Here is an 18,459-nt window from a genome sequence, read left to right on the forward strand (position 1 = left end):
GACAAGACATCCTCTGACAATGATAGCCGGTCTGTGCACTAACAAGCCAGTGACTCAGTCTAAACTCAGACTGAAGTGTTGAGAGAAGCTGTTCAGTGTTCCCGAGGCCCAGGGGATGACGGAGGAAGATAGTATTCTCTCTCCCTGCAATTCAGGCAGTAATTGCCTGTTTGTTCAAAGCTAATGATGGTTATCCAAGATTCTCAGACAAACAATTTCACCAACAACTCAGTGCTTTTTTTTTTGTCGCTCATCCATTATGAGTAATGATTACAGTCTGAAAATAACATTTAGCTCTCTTATTGCAAACATCTTGATCTGCAGTGTGTGCTGACATGCTTAAAGCGCTATTATAAACTCAGATTTATATGAATCATATCCCATTGCAATTTTTAGACCAAATACTACTTCTACATCTGACTTTTTTGTTGTATTTGGGGTATTTATTTAGCCAGACAGCTAACATTTGCTAATTAGCAGTAAACACCAAGCACAGTTGAGAATGGGGGGTATGGGAATGCGTTTTGCAAGTATTTGGTCATAAACAAAGTTAGAAGGACTCTGGGGACCATGTCTGCACAAAATTAGCAATCCATTGTAATTCCAGAACACCATCTAATAGGTGGACCAAAGAAGTAAACCGATCAACCGAAACTGCCATCCCTGGAGCAATGACGGTCAAGTGGAGTTATAAACTATCATAAGTATTAAATAGGTTTTACAGTCACCCATATGTGAGACAAGGTCATGAGCAACACCATCTTTCCTTGAAGATAGTTTCTGTGTAAGCTGCCAGACCACCACCAACACCAACAAACGGACCTTTCGATCGCTTTCATGGAGAACTTCCTGATATCACAACAACAACAATTTATTAGAATTACTCAAACCAAATGCCGTTGTTGTGTTGAAATCATCTGCAGTGCTTATCTCCCTCAGCAAATCGAAATGATACGTGTTTCATTGCCCTTCTGGGTGAACGCTCCGTTAGACACATGCCAGTGCAGCAAAGGAGGTTGATTTGCAAAACAATAAGTCTGTTGGCGGTGTGATTCTTTAATATACAAGAAACATGCCAGAGTCAGTCAGTTTTTCTGAGGTTATATGAAGCATGACGTGTGTGTGTGTGTGTGTGTGTGTGTGTGTGTGTGCGGACTGACGGCTGAAACATTTCACAACATTTCTCTGGCAAACATGGATTCCCCTGGTATGAGTCAGAAAGGATGCCTATGCTTTCAGCGCTGCCTCTGTCACTATACCCACCACCACTACCACCACACACACACACACACACACACACACACACACACACACACACACACACACACACACACACACACACACACACACATTTATTTCAAACACAGTCACCCACATTCACAGACACATTTCCCTACACACCCTCAGCATTAAACACATCGTACATGCCAAGCTGTGAATTCCTGAATTTTTGCTGCCAATCATCTGTTCACCAGCCTGTTGTTTGGATCATCCTCAGTGGAACTGTTTTACCCTCTAACCACTTGTGTGTCTTGTGCCAAAACATAGTGATTAAGTTTTAATGGAATACGTGTAGCTAACTGTCCCGGTAGCACAGTCGTCAGGTTGTTTGCCAAACAACCTCCAGACCATTTGCACAAATCGTTTCTTTCGTAGCCAAAAGTTGCAGAGCACCAGTTGCACCACTGCCACTTGGCAAATATTTACCCTCCTGTTTAACTTAACAAACTAAAGATTGCACCATTTTTATAAAAGAAAGATGGCCATATGGACTTTGTCTGGTGTAAATGTGTAATATACTAAAATGGAGCATAAGAAGGCAAAGTGAGATTGATTGATGAGCGTGTCTCTTGGAAATGTGCCAAAATCAATGTATGAATGGCTAATCCACTTCCATATTGTTTTGATGAATGGAGGACTTTTATTTCTCTGTTGCCTCACCCTCCACAGGAATCTCCAATCAGGCTGAACTTATCAAGCGTGAAAAACCATTTGAAAGCAAGGCAGAGAGGGACAGAAGAAAACAAGAAGGTCCTTTCTCCTTTTCCTGCTTGGAAAGCTCATTATTCCTCTAGCTCCCCTCTCTCTGTAAAGCCCCCCCCCCCCGCCCTGGAAATTACTTCACTTTTTTAGTTCCCGCCCCACCTCCCTACAAGCCCACACTGTGTAAGTGACTAACGCTAGTTTTTCTTCTACTATAGCACCGCCTCCATTCTCTCACTGGCTCTTTTATTCCCTCATCTCCGCCACTGCTCCCTCCTTTCCTTTCTCCTCCCCTCTCCTCTTTCTCTTCATTGCTGGTTGCTCAAACCATACAGCACACAGCCAAAGAGCCACTCCGTCCCTCTCCCACTGATCGGGCTTTAAACCACAACTTTCCCCTGGAAACTAAGACATTACACCAAAGGAAGTTATTGCTCAAGTCTAAAGGTACAGAAACAACTTCTACCTTAGTGTTTTACTATTTTTCTGCAAATGCATTTTGCCATTTGACCGAAACTGTATCGGTGTGTGTCTATGAGTGTGTGAGATCTGTGAATCAGTGGCAGTATAACCACTAGATCCAAACTGTACACATGTGTTGTGGTTACTTAAGTGTAATGGAGGAACCTTGCATGCCTTCACAGTTGTGGGTGCAACACATGTGTTCTTCACTCAAGGAATACAGCATTTCATTGACAGAAGAATCAATGAAATGCTGTATTCTTATAGAAAATTTAGAATTTAATCCACTTTGTATGTGCTGTATATTGTATATGGAGGTTTAAAGTGTCCGTTCATTTAGAGAATAGTAGAGAGCACAGATCCACAGCAAAACTCATAAAATGCTAAAGTTACAAACCTTTATTATTTGACAGAACTTTTTTTTGTGCTCACATATCAAAACTCTGCCAATATGTCCTTCCCTCTCAATCAGAACACTTACCGAAGGAGAGGTGAGACTGAGAGAAAGAACTGGTACAAAAAACGTGAATCAGCAGGTGTTCCCATCACAGTTCAGAGCAGTTGAAGTTTGGCAGCTATGACTCAGAGCAATGGGGAGAACCCACAGAGGACCCGGAGTGGTCTACACCAGATCCGAGCCGGGATCCAGTCCCGATCACTAATGGCCAAGAAGAGAGTGGAGAACATCTCGAAGAATGATGTGAAGGGATTCTTCATGAGAAATGCCTTTGTGATCTTTACCATTGCTGCAGTCATTATTGGTGAGTGGGAAGAATATTTTGTTCACTTAAGACACTGTTCAGACACTGAACTCTATTGGAAATTGTGTTGATTTAAAATTATGGGTAAGATATTGGGCAGAATCTTTGTTTGTTCCTCTCTTTCTCTCCTCTATCACCACGTCACCTCTCCTCCATTCAAACTTTGTAAAGAAGAAATCACCAGATTTTCTGAATCACCCAAACACCCATCAGTCTCGTGTGACCAACACCTGTGGAGCAGGATGGAAGAAAGAAGAAACAAACGCACCGGATAAGAGAATAGCGGGAACTCAGATGAATTTAGCAGATTGGCCTTTATCTGACCCTGAAGCTGACCCTCGACCTGTTGCCATTAACCTTTGAATCTTACTCAGTAGGAAGTGAGCCAGGCCCACCCACCTCCTGCACATCTACAGCCCTGCTAGAATTACACCATGCCAGGACAAACACATTTTATTGATTGTTAAATTTGGCGTATCCCTCACTTCAGGCTGCTGGGTCAGCCACCTGGGCCTGTTGCTGGATTAGTGCTGCAGTGGACAAACAGCTTGTTGAGAAAACAGAAGAAAAGAGTTTAAAAAACGTCCACAGCACCACACAATCATTGGAATTTTGAAGAACCTAAACTTCACCTATTCCACTCTCCATTCAAAACACCAACAAATGCTGATGTTTTCCCATGATTGTCATTGCACAATACACATATTTCCAGCCATTATCATGTAATCACATGCTTTTCCCGTAAACAGTAAAGTCCTACCTCTCCTGTGTCATTCCTCGAGAGGCACGACTCAGCTGTACTTTATCTATGGAAATATGAATAAACACAACACTGTGTCTTACTCTGGAGGCTGCAAGGCAGTCACGTGATAAAATTACACCGTTTCAGGTTTCAGGTGTTAGTTTCAGACTCTGAAATTCTGAATCAGTGTTATTATAGTATTGATATCCATTCATATATATACCACATTTTCCAGCAATGTGATTATATCCATCTACACGTATCAAATCTGGGACTCTCTTAAGGTTTAGTCATCTTAACACAAAAGACTTAGATTTCCTAATAACGTCTTGGCATTCTCTTCCACATCTGATCCTCTCTGCAGGCATAATCCTGGGATTTGCCCTGCGACCTTATAACATGTCTTACCGTGAAGTCAAGTTCTTCTCTTTCCCTGGAGAACTGCTGATGAGAATGCTTCAGATGCTCGTGCTGCCCCTGTTGGTTTCCAGTCTCATCACAGGTACAAACATCAGGCCATTTTAGTGCCATCACGACACCAAAGCCTGCAGATGCATCTCCCATCAAAATGTACAGACTTCATATATAAATCAGAAGAAAAGAGTTTAAAAAACGTCCACAGCACCACACAATCATTGGAATTTTGAAGAACCTAAACTTCACCTATTCCACTCTCCATTCAAAACACCGACAAATGCTAATGTTTTCCCATGATTGTCATGACATGTGCAATGATCAAACCAAATAGAAATGATTAATTAATTGCATCAGAAATTCTGACAACATAAATGTGGCAATGTTTCACACACACAAGGTTCATGCACAGTACTCCCACATGGCTGTAACATCATTACGGTAAATTAAGTGTTCACTCATCAAAATAAAGCAAAAATAGACAAAAAAAGCACACACAGGATTAACACAAGACTGTGTGACATTGTTTTGTTCTAAATGTATCAAACACTTGGTAGCCACTGTAGAAACTGACCCCCACCAGACAAAAAGCCATCCACCTTCCTCTACTTTAAAACTGCATCTGAAGCCTGAAGTGGAGGTACTCTGACTCTATTAACATTTAATGTTTTGCAGGTAGCGTGTGTTTTTTGTGTATAAAGTTCATAACAGTGACAGTGCTGTTTGTTGTATTGTGGCTCCACTGACCAACTTGTACCTCATGAGTGGAAGAGGGAGCCAGCTGTTTGTTCAGCCGATGCTGTTTGTTGGTTTTGGGCCCAGTGGTGGATGGGGTTAGCATGACCTCACGAGCGAGACAGAGAGACAGAGAGATATGTTTCCAACTTACAGTACAGGTCTTAATCACATGCTTGACTGATGCTGTAATGGTCTTGCGTTTGATGCATCATGACCAAATCAGTCCCAACTTAATTATAGTGTAACAATTGAATAAGCAATTCAGAATTTGTGAACTGGGTCACTTTGTGCTTTCAGTACTTCTTGTACATCCTGCAGCTCACATGTATTTGGCCCTGTATTTCAGAAAACCACAAACATATGACACTGATGTTTTTACTTCTATTCCAGGCATGTAGTGAGCTAATTCATAACTATTGATATGATTCATAAACACAGTCAGACATGCAGGGATGTTTTCTTCTAGAGGCAAAGGCCTGTGGGTTCGTTACTGAGCAGAGCCTCTACCTGTTGTGGAAGTTTAGCTAATGTTATGAAACATATTATCAGTTTTCTGAAAACACTGGTCAATAGCTCTGACTGACAATAGGAGGGGGGACACACTGTAAGCAAATGTCCAGTGTCTGAGCAGTGATTGACAGGCCAAGAAGCCATTCTCCCTAAGGGATGACAGGGACACGTTGCCTAATAATAACCTGCTTTGTGCTGCAGCCGGGCGTAACATTCTGCGTCCTCTGACATCATGTCACATGACCGCAGCTCCAACATGTGGAAACCAACAAAGAGTGTTGTTCTGTAGCCAAGTCATCTATCACACGCCTCCTTTCTTGCGTGTGTGTCTGTGTGTGTGTGTGTGTGTGTGTGTGTGTGTGTGTGTGTGTGTGTGTGCCCTTATCCATGTCATCAGATGCAATGTTATGTGCTATAAAGTTGTTGTTAGACTAGAAAAAGTCAACCACCATGTTATTACAAACACTATTTTATATTTGTGCTGCCACTTTAAATGATGTTTTTCCCATTGTCCAGAATGAGACTTAAATATCACGTTTTTCTTTGTTTATTTCCTATTATTATTGATCAGTAATTCTGTTGTGCTGCTTGATTTGGGAAGTCGACCCTGCAAACAATAACATGCCTCATATTTATGTCATTTTGTTATGCAATAGCACCAGTTTGAACTGATCTTCATCAGCCAGGAAGGACTGACACATAGAGAGCAAATTCAACTACAGTAAATGTACCAGTCTTCATGTCCATGTCTTCAAGGCTCCAACATGCATGAGACATAAATATGACCAATTACACCCTGCAAGAATGTAAGCACAATGCAAATGTACTTTTGCATAATAAAATCACTGCAGCAGTAAAATGTACACATTACAAGTAGTCTTGCTCTTCCTATGAAGCTGGCATCAGCGGTCACAACAACACCCAAAGCATGCACATTGTGTCGACACATGTCAACCCACATGCTGACATGCTACAACTCACTGTCTCAAAGGAATTTTGATTTTCAAAATAAGACAACAGGAGAAAAAAAAGTTATTACATAAGTTTTGGAGCCGACACATCACATGAAAACATTTTCGAATGCCTGAAACACAGCTGTAGACCTCAAGTTTATGAAAAATTTGACTCACCATATGTTATTGCCAGTCACTTTTTTCTCCTACAGTTTTTTCTGATTTCTCTCTGAAACTATGTTGTCAGTTATACAAGTCAGTTAGTCATACCAGTAGTTACTTACGAGGAAAACACCTTGTCTGAATCTTGAATAGTGTTTTAACTCTTTAGCGGCACGTGTATCAGTGTTTCTATCCCCATAGCACAGGCTGGATTAGCCAACTTTCCTACAAGAACGAATGTCATTCAATCTAAATGTAACTGCAGTAAGTTCTATTTCTAGACCAATGATTGCTTTATATACATGACTTGGAGCATGTCTCTGAGAATAACATAAGCATTGGAGCATTAGAACTCCTATGACTTCTTTTCTGCAAACACGTGGCCTCCCAACTTAGGCTGAATCTTGCCTCTCTGTGAAATGGGCTGTCCCAGTTGAAAAGGACTTCCCTCTGAATTTTGATCCTGCCTAAAAGTGAGGTTGAATTGGGAATCAAAACAGTTTGAGCAAAGTCGAGAGGGGCCCTGGAAGGTAGGAAAAGAAGGAAAGCAAGACCAGTGGACAGACAAGCAGGAGAACCAAGGATCAAGGGATTATAAGAAAATGCCTTATGGATTTCAGTGAAAAAGAGAGGGAGCAGATAACTTCAGGGTCCTCAGTGATCCTCTTCATCCATAACATTTCTTTCTATATGTCTCTTTCACATGTTCTCACAAGCTCACACAAGTCCACTTCGTCTTCAGGTATTTCTTTAAGAGGGCTTAGGGACCGCCGCAGACAGGGAGTGGGGATGTGGGCAGTGAAAAAGAGGAACAAGGAGGATGACTTGAGATGAGGTTGCTAGAAGGGGAGTTTGAATGCAGGAGGCGGAGGGAGTCAAGGGGAAGATCAGGGCTGGGAGTAAAGACAGGGAAAACATGGGAACGAGGATGAAGGTGGGTGTTATAGTAAAACACTGGACAGGTTCTTTGTGAGCTTGTTAAATAAAGTACAATAAGAAGGCAAAAATAATGAAGAAGTGATAAAAGAAATGTCCAAAAACTCATGGATTCAAAATTTTGTGTGTAAGTAGCTTGTAGTAAAATGTAGAGTCATTGGAGTTGGTCCAGGTCGAACTATTTATGCTGAAATCAAAAATGCATCATATAGTATGATTTTACTTTCTGCACTACATGTAAAACCTTATTTAAACATGTCAGTATCTAAAGTCAAGCATAGCCTTTAGTGAAATCTTAGATATCCCAGAGAAAGTATGGAGTGGTGTAAAACACCCTCGTTCCCTGAAATTTAGTGGCTTAGTATAAAAGATAGGTACATTATTCATCCCCGAAGAGAAGTTGCAGTGTTGCAGTAGCAGAGGTTTACATAAAATATAAATAAAAACACAGTAACTGTTACAAAACACAGATGAGGTAGGTCAAAAAAAACCCCAATAAAATAGAATTAACAATTTTACAAATATTATATTATATGTTATATTCACACAAACTACTATACTACTAAATATAAAGTCTCTGGAAAATGGAAAAATGCATTCAAAAGTATATCAACACTGGACTCATGGGAAAATGCCGCTGCTTCGTGTGAGGTGCTCCTCTGCACCTCACAAGGAATGGCACAAAAATTCTACTTGATGATAATACTTCATGAGTCCAGTAAAGCGCTGTCTTGTGCGCATTTTAGCATAGACCGAATGTTAACTATGTCCTTAAAGTGAGACAATGTATAAAAAAGGTAGCACAGCTCTCCAACTGAATTGAAAAAAAAGCGAACTTTGTTTTCTCGAAGCAAAGTTACCAGGACATTTTCATCACTGTTACCGAGACAAAGAAAAGCAGCAAATCAACACATCTGATGCTCTAGAAAATCGATTATCTAAACATTTTCTATAAATAATCTATTCAGCTCTAAACTTTTAAACTCCATTGAATGACTGAACTGAACTGTGGAGTCAATCTTTGTCCAGCGTCCGTGGATGTTAATTGTCCTTTGGACAGACCTCTTGCAGTTGCTATGTCCTGTGCTTCAACTTTCCACCCTAAAATAGGCCTACTTTTGTGTTTGATGAACATTGAGAAAGAAAGTCATTCTCCCTGCTCTCCTTCAACCTTGATTCTTTCGTTCTTTTGAACGGATGGAATTGGTGAGGCTGCGTCCGATGTTGCCCAGACAACAGGCTGGGGATCATTGTGTGTGTGCAGTGCTACCTAAGTCAACAAGTTTTCCCAGGATTGTCAGAAGGGGGGGGGGGGGGGGGGCAGGCAAGATGTGGGGTTGGGAGGGAAGGTAGAGCAGGGGAGGGGTATTAGGGGGCACCCAAACAAGAGGTAGTGATGGAGGGGATAGTGGGGTGGGAGAGAGAGAGGAGGTGAAGAATTTGAGAGAAGAAACTGAGGGAGGGGAGGACGAGGAGGGGAGGAAGAGGATCAAATAGAATTGGATAAAAGCTTAAGTCTTGGGCATGTTGAGACAAGGGGAACAGAGAGGGCCAAAGCAGGGGCAGTAGGCACACACACACACACACACACACACACACACACACTTCAGCCACATATGAAAGGAACACATATATCTCCCATCACATAAAGCCTGCTATGCCTTGTACAGCTCTGAATGAAGATAATGGCTACAATAGTACCTTTGAAAATAGAATGCCACTGTTGTGCCTATTGAGGCAGCTTGTCTGTTTCCAGAATGGCTGTATTTCCTTTTTACTACCAAAATCCCAACAAAGTATATTTAATGCTATTAGAGCGGTGGAGGACGGTTTAGCCAGGTTTTTATTCCAGCAGTGGTCTCTATCAATTCTATTCTATTTCTCGTGCACCCTGAAATTGATTTGCGGCTTTTCAGCAGGCCTATAACATAAATCCTACAATTCCACCCTCCGTGCTGGAATGCAAAAATTACCAGACATAGCAGGGAGCAAAGCATTACCTTCTGAAACTAACTTGATCATCAGCTTTTTCTTGTGAATCATGCTATTTCTGTGTAAGGGTATAAAACGTCACCCTGTGTTGTAGTTTATCACTTACTTTCTGTGCTTCGGCCTTTAGCTTGATATACCTCATAATATATATAGTTTCCATTTTAGAATTTGGACACATCATAGTTGTATCTTTTTCTCCATGACACAAATATTCAGTTGCCAACTCTCCTTTGGGGTGAAACCTTTTGCCCCTGCAGCTATTATTTGGAATATATAATGTGTATATAAATAAACAGTATGTAGACAGATGTTGTATGGTAGGTCTGGCCCTGGGCGTTGTACAGTAGGTGTTTTGTTTTTCCACCAGTAAAGGTCAGAATCAGATCGTGTTTCTTGCCGTATCTTTCTTGCTGTATCTTTCTCTTTGTTGTCACAGATAGTTTGGCAGATAATCCAAGTGGGTGTATTCCACCTATAATTACAGCACAGCACAGGCTAACTGTAAATGCACATAGGGATGTTTGATGGGTTTTTTTCACATACAAAAACAACACCAAAAAACTTGTTTCTGAGATCATTTTTATATTTTTAAAATATGCCCTCAGTCTCTTTATGCTAATAAGTAGGCAATCTTTGACAATTGGTGAAAGAATTAATGAGTCATTCACACACTGCTCAGTGACTGGTAATGTGGCTAATTTAAATAATGCCACATGGAGCTGCTAATTGCACTATATGCTTATAGCACTGCTGCTCCCTATAAAGGAACTGTTTGGAATTCATACAGCATAAAAGTCTCCCCACACTTCTCATAATACAAGTAAGAGTACAAGTACCAGAGGATAAATACTTACTTGAGAAACTCTTTGGAGGATGAAGCCTGCAGTACTGATATACATTAATTCATATGATATGTACTTTTCAGGTATGGCCGCTCTTGACAGCCGTGCTTCTGGTAAAATGGGTATGAGGGCAGTGGTCTACTATACCACCACTACCGTCATAGCTGTGTTCATCGGTATCGTCATGGTGCTCATTATTCACCCTGGAAAAGGATCAAGGGAGGAGTTCACCAAGCAGCAGAAGGTAGAGCAGGTCAGCCCTGCTGATGCCTTCCTGGACCTTATCAGGTACCTACACACACACCTTATGAACCTTGAACAACCAAACACACTCGTATCATTCTGCCAACAATAATCAGGACCCCTTATTTGTTGACCTCTTTTGATACTGATCACTCTGATGGAGTGAAAGATTTGGAAAATTTGAAGGATGCAAATCAATGGCGTTAACATTTTATACATTGTATGTAGTTTGTTTGTAGTTTTTTTAGTCATGTGCATTTCTAATTTGTAAGTAATTTCTTAATCCTAACAAAAATGTACCTCTGTGGTTGTGTTTTCTAGAAACATGTTTCCTCCTAACCTTGTGGAGGCTTGCACCAAACAGGTAACTCTCCCACCACATCCTCTCTCTCTCCCCTTGTCCTGCAGTTACATGAAATGTTTTATTCCTTGACTGAAACAGCTGTAGTAGTTACTTTACAAATTATGCTTTTTACACACAAAACATATGAAGAGTTTATAAAATTATGTTTTGTTAGAAATTAAACTATTAAGTACGGTTGAAACTAGTCGGTTGACAAAAAATTAATTGGCAACTACAGGTGCTGGTCATATAATTAGAATATCATCAAAAAGTTGATTTATTTCAGTAATTCCATTCAAAAAGTGAAACTTGGATATTATATTCATTCATTACACACAGACTGATATATTTCAAATGTTTATTTCATTTAATTGTGATGATTAAAACTGACAACTAATGACAATCCCAAAATCAGTATCTCCGAAAATTTGAATATTATACAGACCAATCCAAAAAAGGGATTTTTAGAAATGTTGGCCAACTGAAAAGTATGAACATGAAAAGTATGAGCATGTACAGCACTCAATACTTAGTTGGGGCTCCTTTTGCCTGAATTACTGCAGCAATGCGGCGTGGCATGGAGTCGATCAGTCTGTGGCACTGCTCAGGTGTTATGAGAGCCCAGGTTGCTCTGATAGTGGCCTTCAGCTCTTCTGCATTGTTGGGTCTGGCGTATCACATCTTCCTCTATACAATACCCCATAGATTTTCTATAGGGTTAAGGTCAGGTGAGTTTGCTGGCCAATTAACAACAGGGATACCATGGTCCTTAAACCAGGTACTGGTAGCTTTGGCACTGTGTGCAGGTGCCAAGTCCTGTTGGAAAATTAAATCTGCATCTCCATAAAGTTGGTCAAACCATCACTGACTGTGGAAACTTTACACTGGACTTCAAGCAACGTGGATTCTGTGCCTCTCCTCTCTTCCTCCAAAGGAAATGCAAAATTTACTTTCATGAGAGAACATAACTTTGGACCACTCAGCAGCAGTCCAGTCCTTTTTGTCTTTAGCCCAGGCGAGACGCTTCTGACGCTGTGTCTTGTTCAAGAGTGGCTTGACACAAGGAATGCGACAGCTGAAACCCATGTCTTGCATACGTCTGTGCGTGGTGGTTCTTGAAGCACTGACTCCAGCTGCAGTCCACTCTTTGTGAATCTATCCCTATTACTTGTACACGTTTTTCTACCACATCTTTTTCTTCCCTTCGCCTCTCTATTAATGTGCTTGGACACAGAGCTCTGTGAACAGCCAGCCTCTTTAGCAATGACCTTTTGTGTCTTGCCCTCCTTGTGCAAGGTGTCAATGGTTGTCTTTTGGACAGCTGTCAAGTCAGCAGTCTTCCCCATGATTGTGTAGCAAACAGAACTAGACTGAGAGACCATTTAAAGGCCTTTGCAGGTGTTTTGAGTTAATTAGTTGTTTAGAGTGTGGCACCAGGTGTCTTCAATATTTTTTTTTCACAATATTCAAATTTTCTGAGATACTGATTTTGTGGTTTTCATTAGTTGTCAGTTATAATCATCAAAATTAAATGAAATAAACATTTGAAATATATCAGTCTGTGTATAAAGAATGAATATAATATCCAAGTTTCACTTTTTGAATGGAATTACTGAAATAAATAGGTTGGGCTCTGGGTAACTTTGTGAGCATTTCTCACTAGTTTCAGAATTTAATTAATTAATTAATTAATTCAGAACAACCAATCAATTAACAATCAGCAGATGAATTCATAATGAAAATAATCATTTATTGCAGTCCAATACAAACCTACAGCCATAAAATTCTGCTTTTGCATGAATGCATGAGTAATAATAATCTCATGATATAATATTATATTAACAGTCACAGGAGATATTCTTCTGCATTATTTTTATTTTTAAATCGTTAAGTACATTTTCCTGATTATACTTACATACTTTCACTTGGTTGGTTTTCCAATCATTTCAAACAGGGTTGGAGCTGTTTTCATGGGCACCTAATGATCCAGCCGAGTTGTTATAACCTTGTCTCAGTGCAACTTTCACTTACTCATTCCAACACATTTTAGATTGTGACATTTTCTGTAGCAGATGGTGATACAGGAACTTGAAAGCACAAACAAATAACTGCATTCTGACGTCCTAAGTGATTACGTCAAGCATCTATACTGTTCACAATAATCTTGATCCATTTGTACATTTTATGGAAAAGAATTTAACATGTTATCCCGGAAGTCTGTTTTGGAGACACATTTTCTAATTATTCAACAAGTTATGTTCAATTACCCTGAATCTTAAAGGCTTTATAAAAATGTTATTGCTCCAGGTATTAACTCCTATTCAACCCACCCTCGTTCTTTCTTAATATCCAGTTCAAGACACAGTACGCCAAGAGAGTAGTCCATGTGGAAATGAAAGTGAATGACACGATATTCACACTAAATGGTAACCAGACGATAACCCGGGAGGAGATGATCCCAGTGCCAGGGGCAGTTAATGGAGTCAATGCCCTGGGCATGGTGGTGTTCTCCATGTGCTTCGGTCTAATCATCGGGAGCATGAGGGAACAGGGACAGCCCCTCAAGGACTTCTTTGACTGTCTCAATGAAGCCATCATGAGGCTGGTTGCCATAATTATGTGGTAAGTACCAGGAGGGTATGGATTGATGGATGGATGGGTAGAGGTAGTTAATGTATAGTGTTGCATTTAACAATTACAAATTCGCAGTAACACTCATCGATCCTCAGGTATGCCCCTATCGGAATATTGTTCCTGATTGCTGGTAAGATCGTGGAGATGGATGACATTTCAACCATGGGTGGCCAGCTGGGAATGTACACAATTACAGTCATTTGTGGCCTGCTCATCCACGCTGTCATTGTCCTGCCAACGCTCTACTTCGTCGTCACCAGGAAGAACCCATTCGTTTTCATCGCTGGGCTGTTGCAGGCACTCATCACTGCCCTGGGAACATCCTCTAGGTAAGCGATTAGGTTAAGTGTTACTAAATTGAAGTCCAACTCAAAATCTCAGAGACTGGTAAGAAGGGTCAAGGTCTAGGTAGAATTTGCGTTGCTAGTTGTGCTTATTGTACAACAAGTGATAATAAAGTTTCGCATATACAGAATTTTATTTTTGTTTTCATCATAAACAATAAAACTTACTAAATAGATCAATATAAACACAAATGGATAACAGTAATTCTTATGGCAAACCGCAAACCAACCAGTTGCCTCCAAATGCTGTAATTATGTCCCAATAATGGTTTATTCAGATCAAATTTGGGATTATTTTTTATCTGGATATTGTGCAGATTTAAAAAAGGAGGGTTAATGTTTTTAGACCTTAGTATGCACTCAGCCTCCCTGAATATCGTAGATGATGAGTGCTGATAAGCATGATATATTGCTCACTCTAATCAACTGGTCAGTGTTAAAACAGTCGCAGCAATTCACCGATTTACCATAATGTCTAGGAAACTGGCTTGATTTTTCCCGGTTTCTGCTTTGCTGTGTTTTTTTCACCCTCCCTCTCTCCCTCAAGTTCTGCCACATTGCCCATCACTTTTAAATGCCTGGAGGAAAACAACAAGGTGGACAAGCGCGTGACCCGTTTCGTGCTCCCTGTCGGCGCCACCATAAACATGGATGGCACAGCTCTGTATGAGGCCCTGGCAGCCATCTTTATCGCTCAGGTCAATGATTATGACCTTAACTTTGGACAGATTCTCACCATCAGGTATGTGATGTGCAGAATGCTTGCACATCAACAAAACATTTATTAATACAAGAATTTATGGACCCAGAATGATTTGATTCAGTAAATCTTGCGTGCTCTGGGAACTGACTCAGTTTTTGGATGTGCAGGAGAATATTGCTAGTATATTTGTCTATCATTATGATGAGATATACTACTTATCCCAAGTGAAGCCTCAAAAGATTACAGCTTTAATGACTTTTCAACCACTGGTCTCAGTATTTGACTAGATGGAGACAGTATTTCAGTCAAGGGAAATGAATCTAAGTGAGTCTACCAACCAAGCAATGATCCAGAGGTCAATACTGGGACAGGTCTCATTTGCACTGAGATGAAGACCATTCAAACTTCTCTTCATCTGCCTCTTTTTTTTGTACGTTTCCCCCATCAGTATCACAGCCACAGCAGCCAGTATCGGAGCAGCTGGAATCCCTCAGGCAGGATTGGTCACAATGGTGATAGTGCTAACGTCTGTAGGCCTGCCCACTGATGACATCACGCTCATCATTGCCGTTGATTGGTTCCTGTAAGTACTGGCTATTGATTTAAAATGTGAAAGTCAATATGATCTAGTCAAGCATTTTCCTCAAGCAGCACTACCACCGTGTGGTATGAATTCAATTCAAGTTCCACCCAGGAGGACTTTATGGTAGTTGAAGGGGATCAAATTGGTGTGCCGTGTACACTTGAGTGGACTACATGACAGCTTCCAGACACTCCCTTCAAATTCCATGGCCCTCAATCCATCTGTTTTTTATTCAGTTGGCAGCCAATCCCAGTGCAAGGCTCTAACTTCTCTTAGCTACTGGCTGTGTTTCATGTGGTTTGAAGATTGTCTGGAGTGATAAAACTGTCTCCAGTTTTCTAACGATATTTGTTATATAGGCTACACACATTTACAGACATTCCACGTAGCTTTAATATTTTTTCTCTCTTCTTGTCTTTTTTGTCTTGTCTTGTTTTGTTTTGTCTACTCTTGTTTCATCTTGTGTCGTTTCTTTTCTTCCCTTTCCACGTTCCCTACCACTTGTTCCCACTACCTGTTCCCTGTGTTTCCTCAGGGACCGATTGCGCACCACCACCAACGTCCTCGGAGACTCCATTGGTGCAGGTATAGTGGAACACCTGTCGCGCCACGAGTTGCAGAAAAAGGATCCCGAAGTGGGCAACTCAGTGGTGGAGGAGGCAGACAAGAAGCCATACCAGCTCATCTCCCAGGAGAATGAGTATGAAAACGACAGGCCGGCTGACAGCGAGACCAAGATGTAGGGGCCAGATTTTTGACCAAGGTTGCATACATTCTTAGGAAAACCATTGTACTGCACTGAACCATGGTTTTAACTAAGTTCTTCTTAACTTTCCTCTCACAAGATTGGAGGGTTCAAATTACATTGATCTACAGCTAGAATATATTCCAGCCAAGATATGTTCCACTAATATGTGAGGTCTGATGTGGGCCTTCTGGGGGACACTCTGCAGACTTGAAGTGGTTCTTTGTTGCATTGTTTTTCTAAGGGTGTGTGCTATAATGCTTCCAGAAAGTACTATACCTGCCATTGGATGCCAGCTGTTTACTATTAAGAATGAACTACCGTACTCTTGAGCCTGGTGGTCCGTGGCCTGCACGCCACATCCAGCTCCTCTCAGAACCGTGATGCCTAATCTCACCCACTAGAGGCCAGTATTGCTGTGAGTCTTAACACCTCAGCATATTACAGCCCCTACTTGCACAGACTTTTTCTGACTTTAAAGTAGCTGCTTTTGTTTTGTTTGAATGGTGTTGTATATGAAAATGTAAGTGAAATGATAGTAAATCTATCTGGTGACTGATGTGAAAAGTGTTGGATACATGCATGAACAGTGGGTGACCAGGACAACTTCTTTGGGGGAAAAGGGCTGTCTCTTTACAAACCTTTGTGCAGACATTAGTGGCTTTATGTTCTATGATTTGGTGTACAGGCTTTAACTGAATGAAGAAATGTAATTTACTGTACCTTAAGGCATAGAAACCTTTCTCCCCCAACTGTCCAAACCAGTAAGTGCTACTGTTAGGCAAACAAAGATGTCAGAAAATCTCAATCCAGCCTTTTTTTTGTTCAAACCTCAAACCAATCATTACCGTCAGATGAGCCAAAATCACTCAGCCATGCTTTTAAATTTGCTCAGCTGAGAATTTGTCATTAAATCTGATTTTAAGCCAATATATTTCAACCAAAAAACGCACCAAAAATATTATCCAAATTTCTGTACAATTTAATAAATCATACCCAAACAAATTACAAACCCTCTCAATGATACAATACTATTTCAATAGAAAGATAGTTATTCTAGCAATGATTGTGAGTCAGTATCTTACAGACAACCTCTAACAAGTGCATGGAAATAAAAAATCTTTGGTTGAAACAGTCAGCATGAAATATGTTTTATATTAAATTAGTAAAATGGTAGTAAGGGATGTATTTTAAAATTTTACTAGAACCTCCATAAAGTCTAGTCTATTCTCCATTCTTTCAATAATAAAGTCTAACATTCTTTCATTTGATATAATATGGATACATGCTCAAAAGTAATGGATTTCACTTAATTCCCCAACTTTTTTTTTTTTTAGCTAGCTTGAATTTGTACTGTTTTGCATGTGAGCTAATTCATATATATATATATATATATATATATATATATATATATATATATATATATATATATATATATATATGTAACAAATGTAACATAGAAGTTGCTTTGTGTAGAAGATTCTTTTGAATATAATGTACTTGTATAGAAAATGTAGATAAATGTGTAAATTAATAGTAGATTTAAAGTGTAAAAGGTTACTTGAGGACTATGTATGTAAAGAGGCTGTAACCATGGTCTTATCACACCTAATGACCAATCTAATGTCCCTCTAGTTTCTTTTACAAATGCAAAACTGGCTGATTTAAAAGGACCAAATCTTTAATTTCCAAACTTGAGGAAATGGAATTGTTCCTTTGTTTACAGTTGCTGGTGTCTCTCTTGACTGAATTCTGCAATCACATACACACACACACACACACACACACACACACACACACACACACACACACACACACACACACACACACACACACCTGAATAATAGCTGTAGTTTTATCTTGCATGGAATTTTTTCAAATAAAAAAAAATGAAATCAGTGGTTGTGCATTTATCATGAACATCTAATCTAAGCCACTAAAATGTGTGTTAATGAGTATCTGTAAATGTTTTAAATCCTTGTTTAATTAGTTTACACTTTTTATATACAGTCTATGGTTTGCGCATATCATTAGGAAGTTGTTGCCCAGGAACTATCCATACTCGCACCTAAGAGCTGCCCAGAAAAGCTTAGTGAGTGTAGGGCGGAGGCAGTATCTTTAAGGTAACATTAATGTTTGTTTGTTTATTTAATTAAAAGGGACAGCGCACATTAATGAACATAAGGACAATGTCCAAAATGTAATTGAGCCAGATTTAGCCATAGACTCATTTTCATCTGGAGTCCCTAGCAGGTTGATGTCGTAAGAAAGAAACATTAAAACATGGCATACAGAAAACATGAAAAAAAAAATACACATATAATCATAAGCAAACAACACAGGAGCATGGATAAAATATAAAAGCACAA

General features: G+C 40.0%; 1 protein-coding gene across 1 annotated transcript; it reads left to right on the forward strand.

Moving 5' to 3' along the window:
- Positions 1-2,262: 2,262 nt before the first annotated feature.
- On the forward strand, positions 2,263-17,925 carry slc1a3a (solute carrier family 1 member 3a). Its single transcript, XM_038703553.1, has 10 exons — positions 2,263-2,430; positions 2,918-3,206; positions 4,313-4,450; positions 10,579-10,783; positions 11,060-11,102; positions 13,435-13,703; positions 13,811-14,044; positions 14,607-14,801; positions 15,211-15,345; positions 15,881-17,925. Exons 2-10 carry the CDS (start codon positions 3,023-3,025, stop codon positions 16,086-16,088), a joined length of 1,611 nt encoding a protein of 536 aa, XP_038559481.1. The 5' UTR covers positions 2,263-2,430; positions 2,918-3,022; the 3' UTR covers positions 16,089-17,925.
- The last annotated feature ends 534 nt before the right edge of the window (positions 17,926-18,459 follow it).

This window comes from Micropterus salmoides, unplaced genomic scaffold, assembly GCF_014851395.1.
Source record: "Micropterus salmoides isolate LMB-PRFRI ecotype aquatic unplaced genomic scaffold, ASM1485139v1 Ms_hic_scaffold_7, whole genome shotgun sequence".
NCBI lineage: Eukaryota > Metazoa > Chordata > Actinopteri > Centrarchiformes > Centrarchidae > Micropterus > Micropterus salmoides.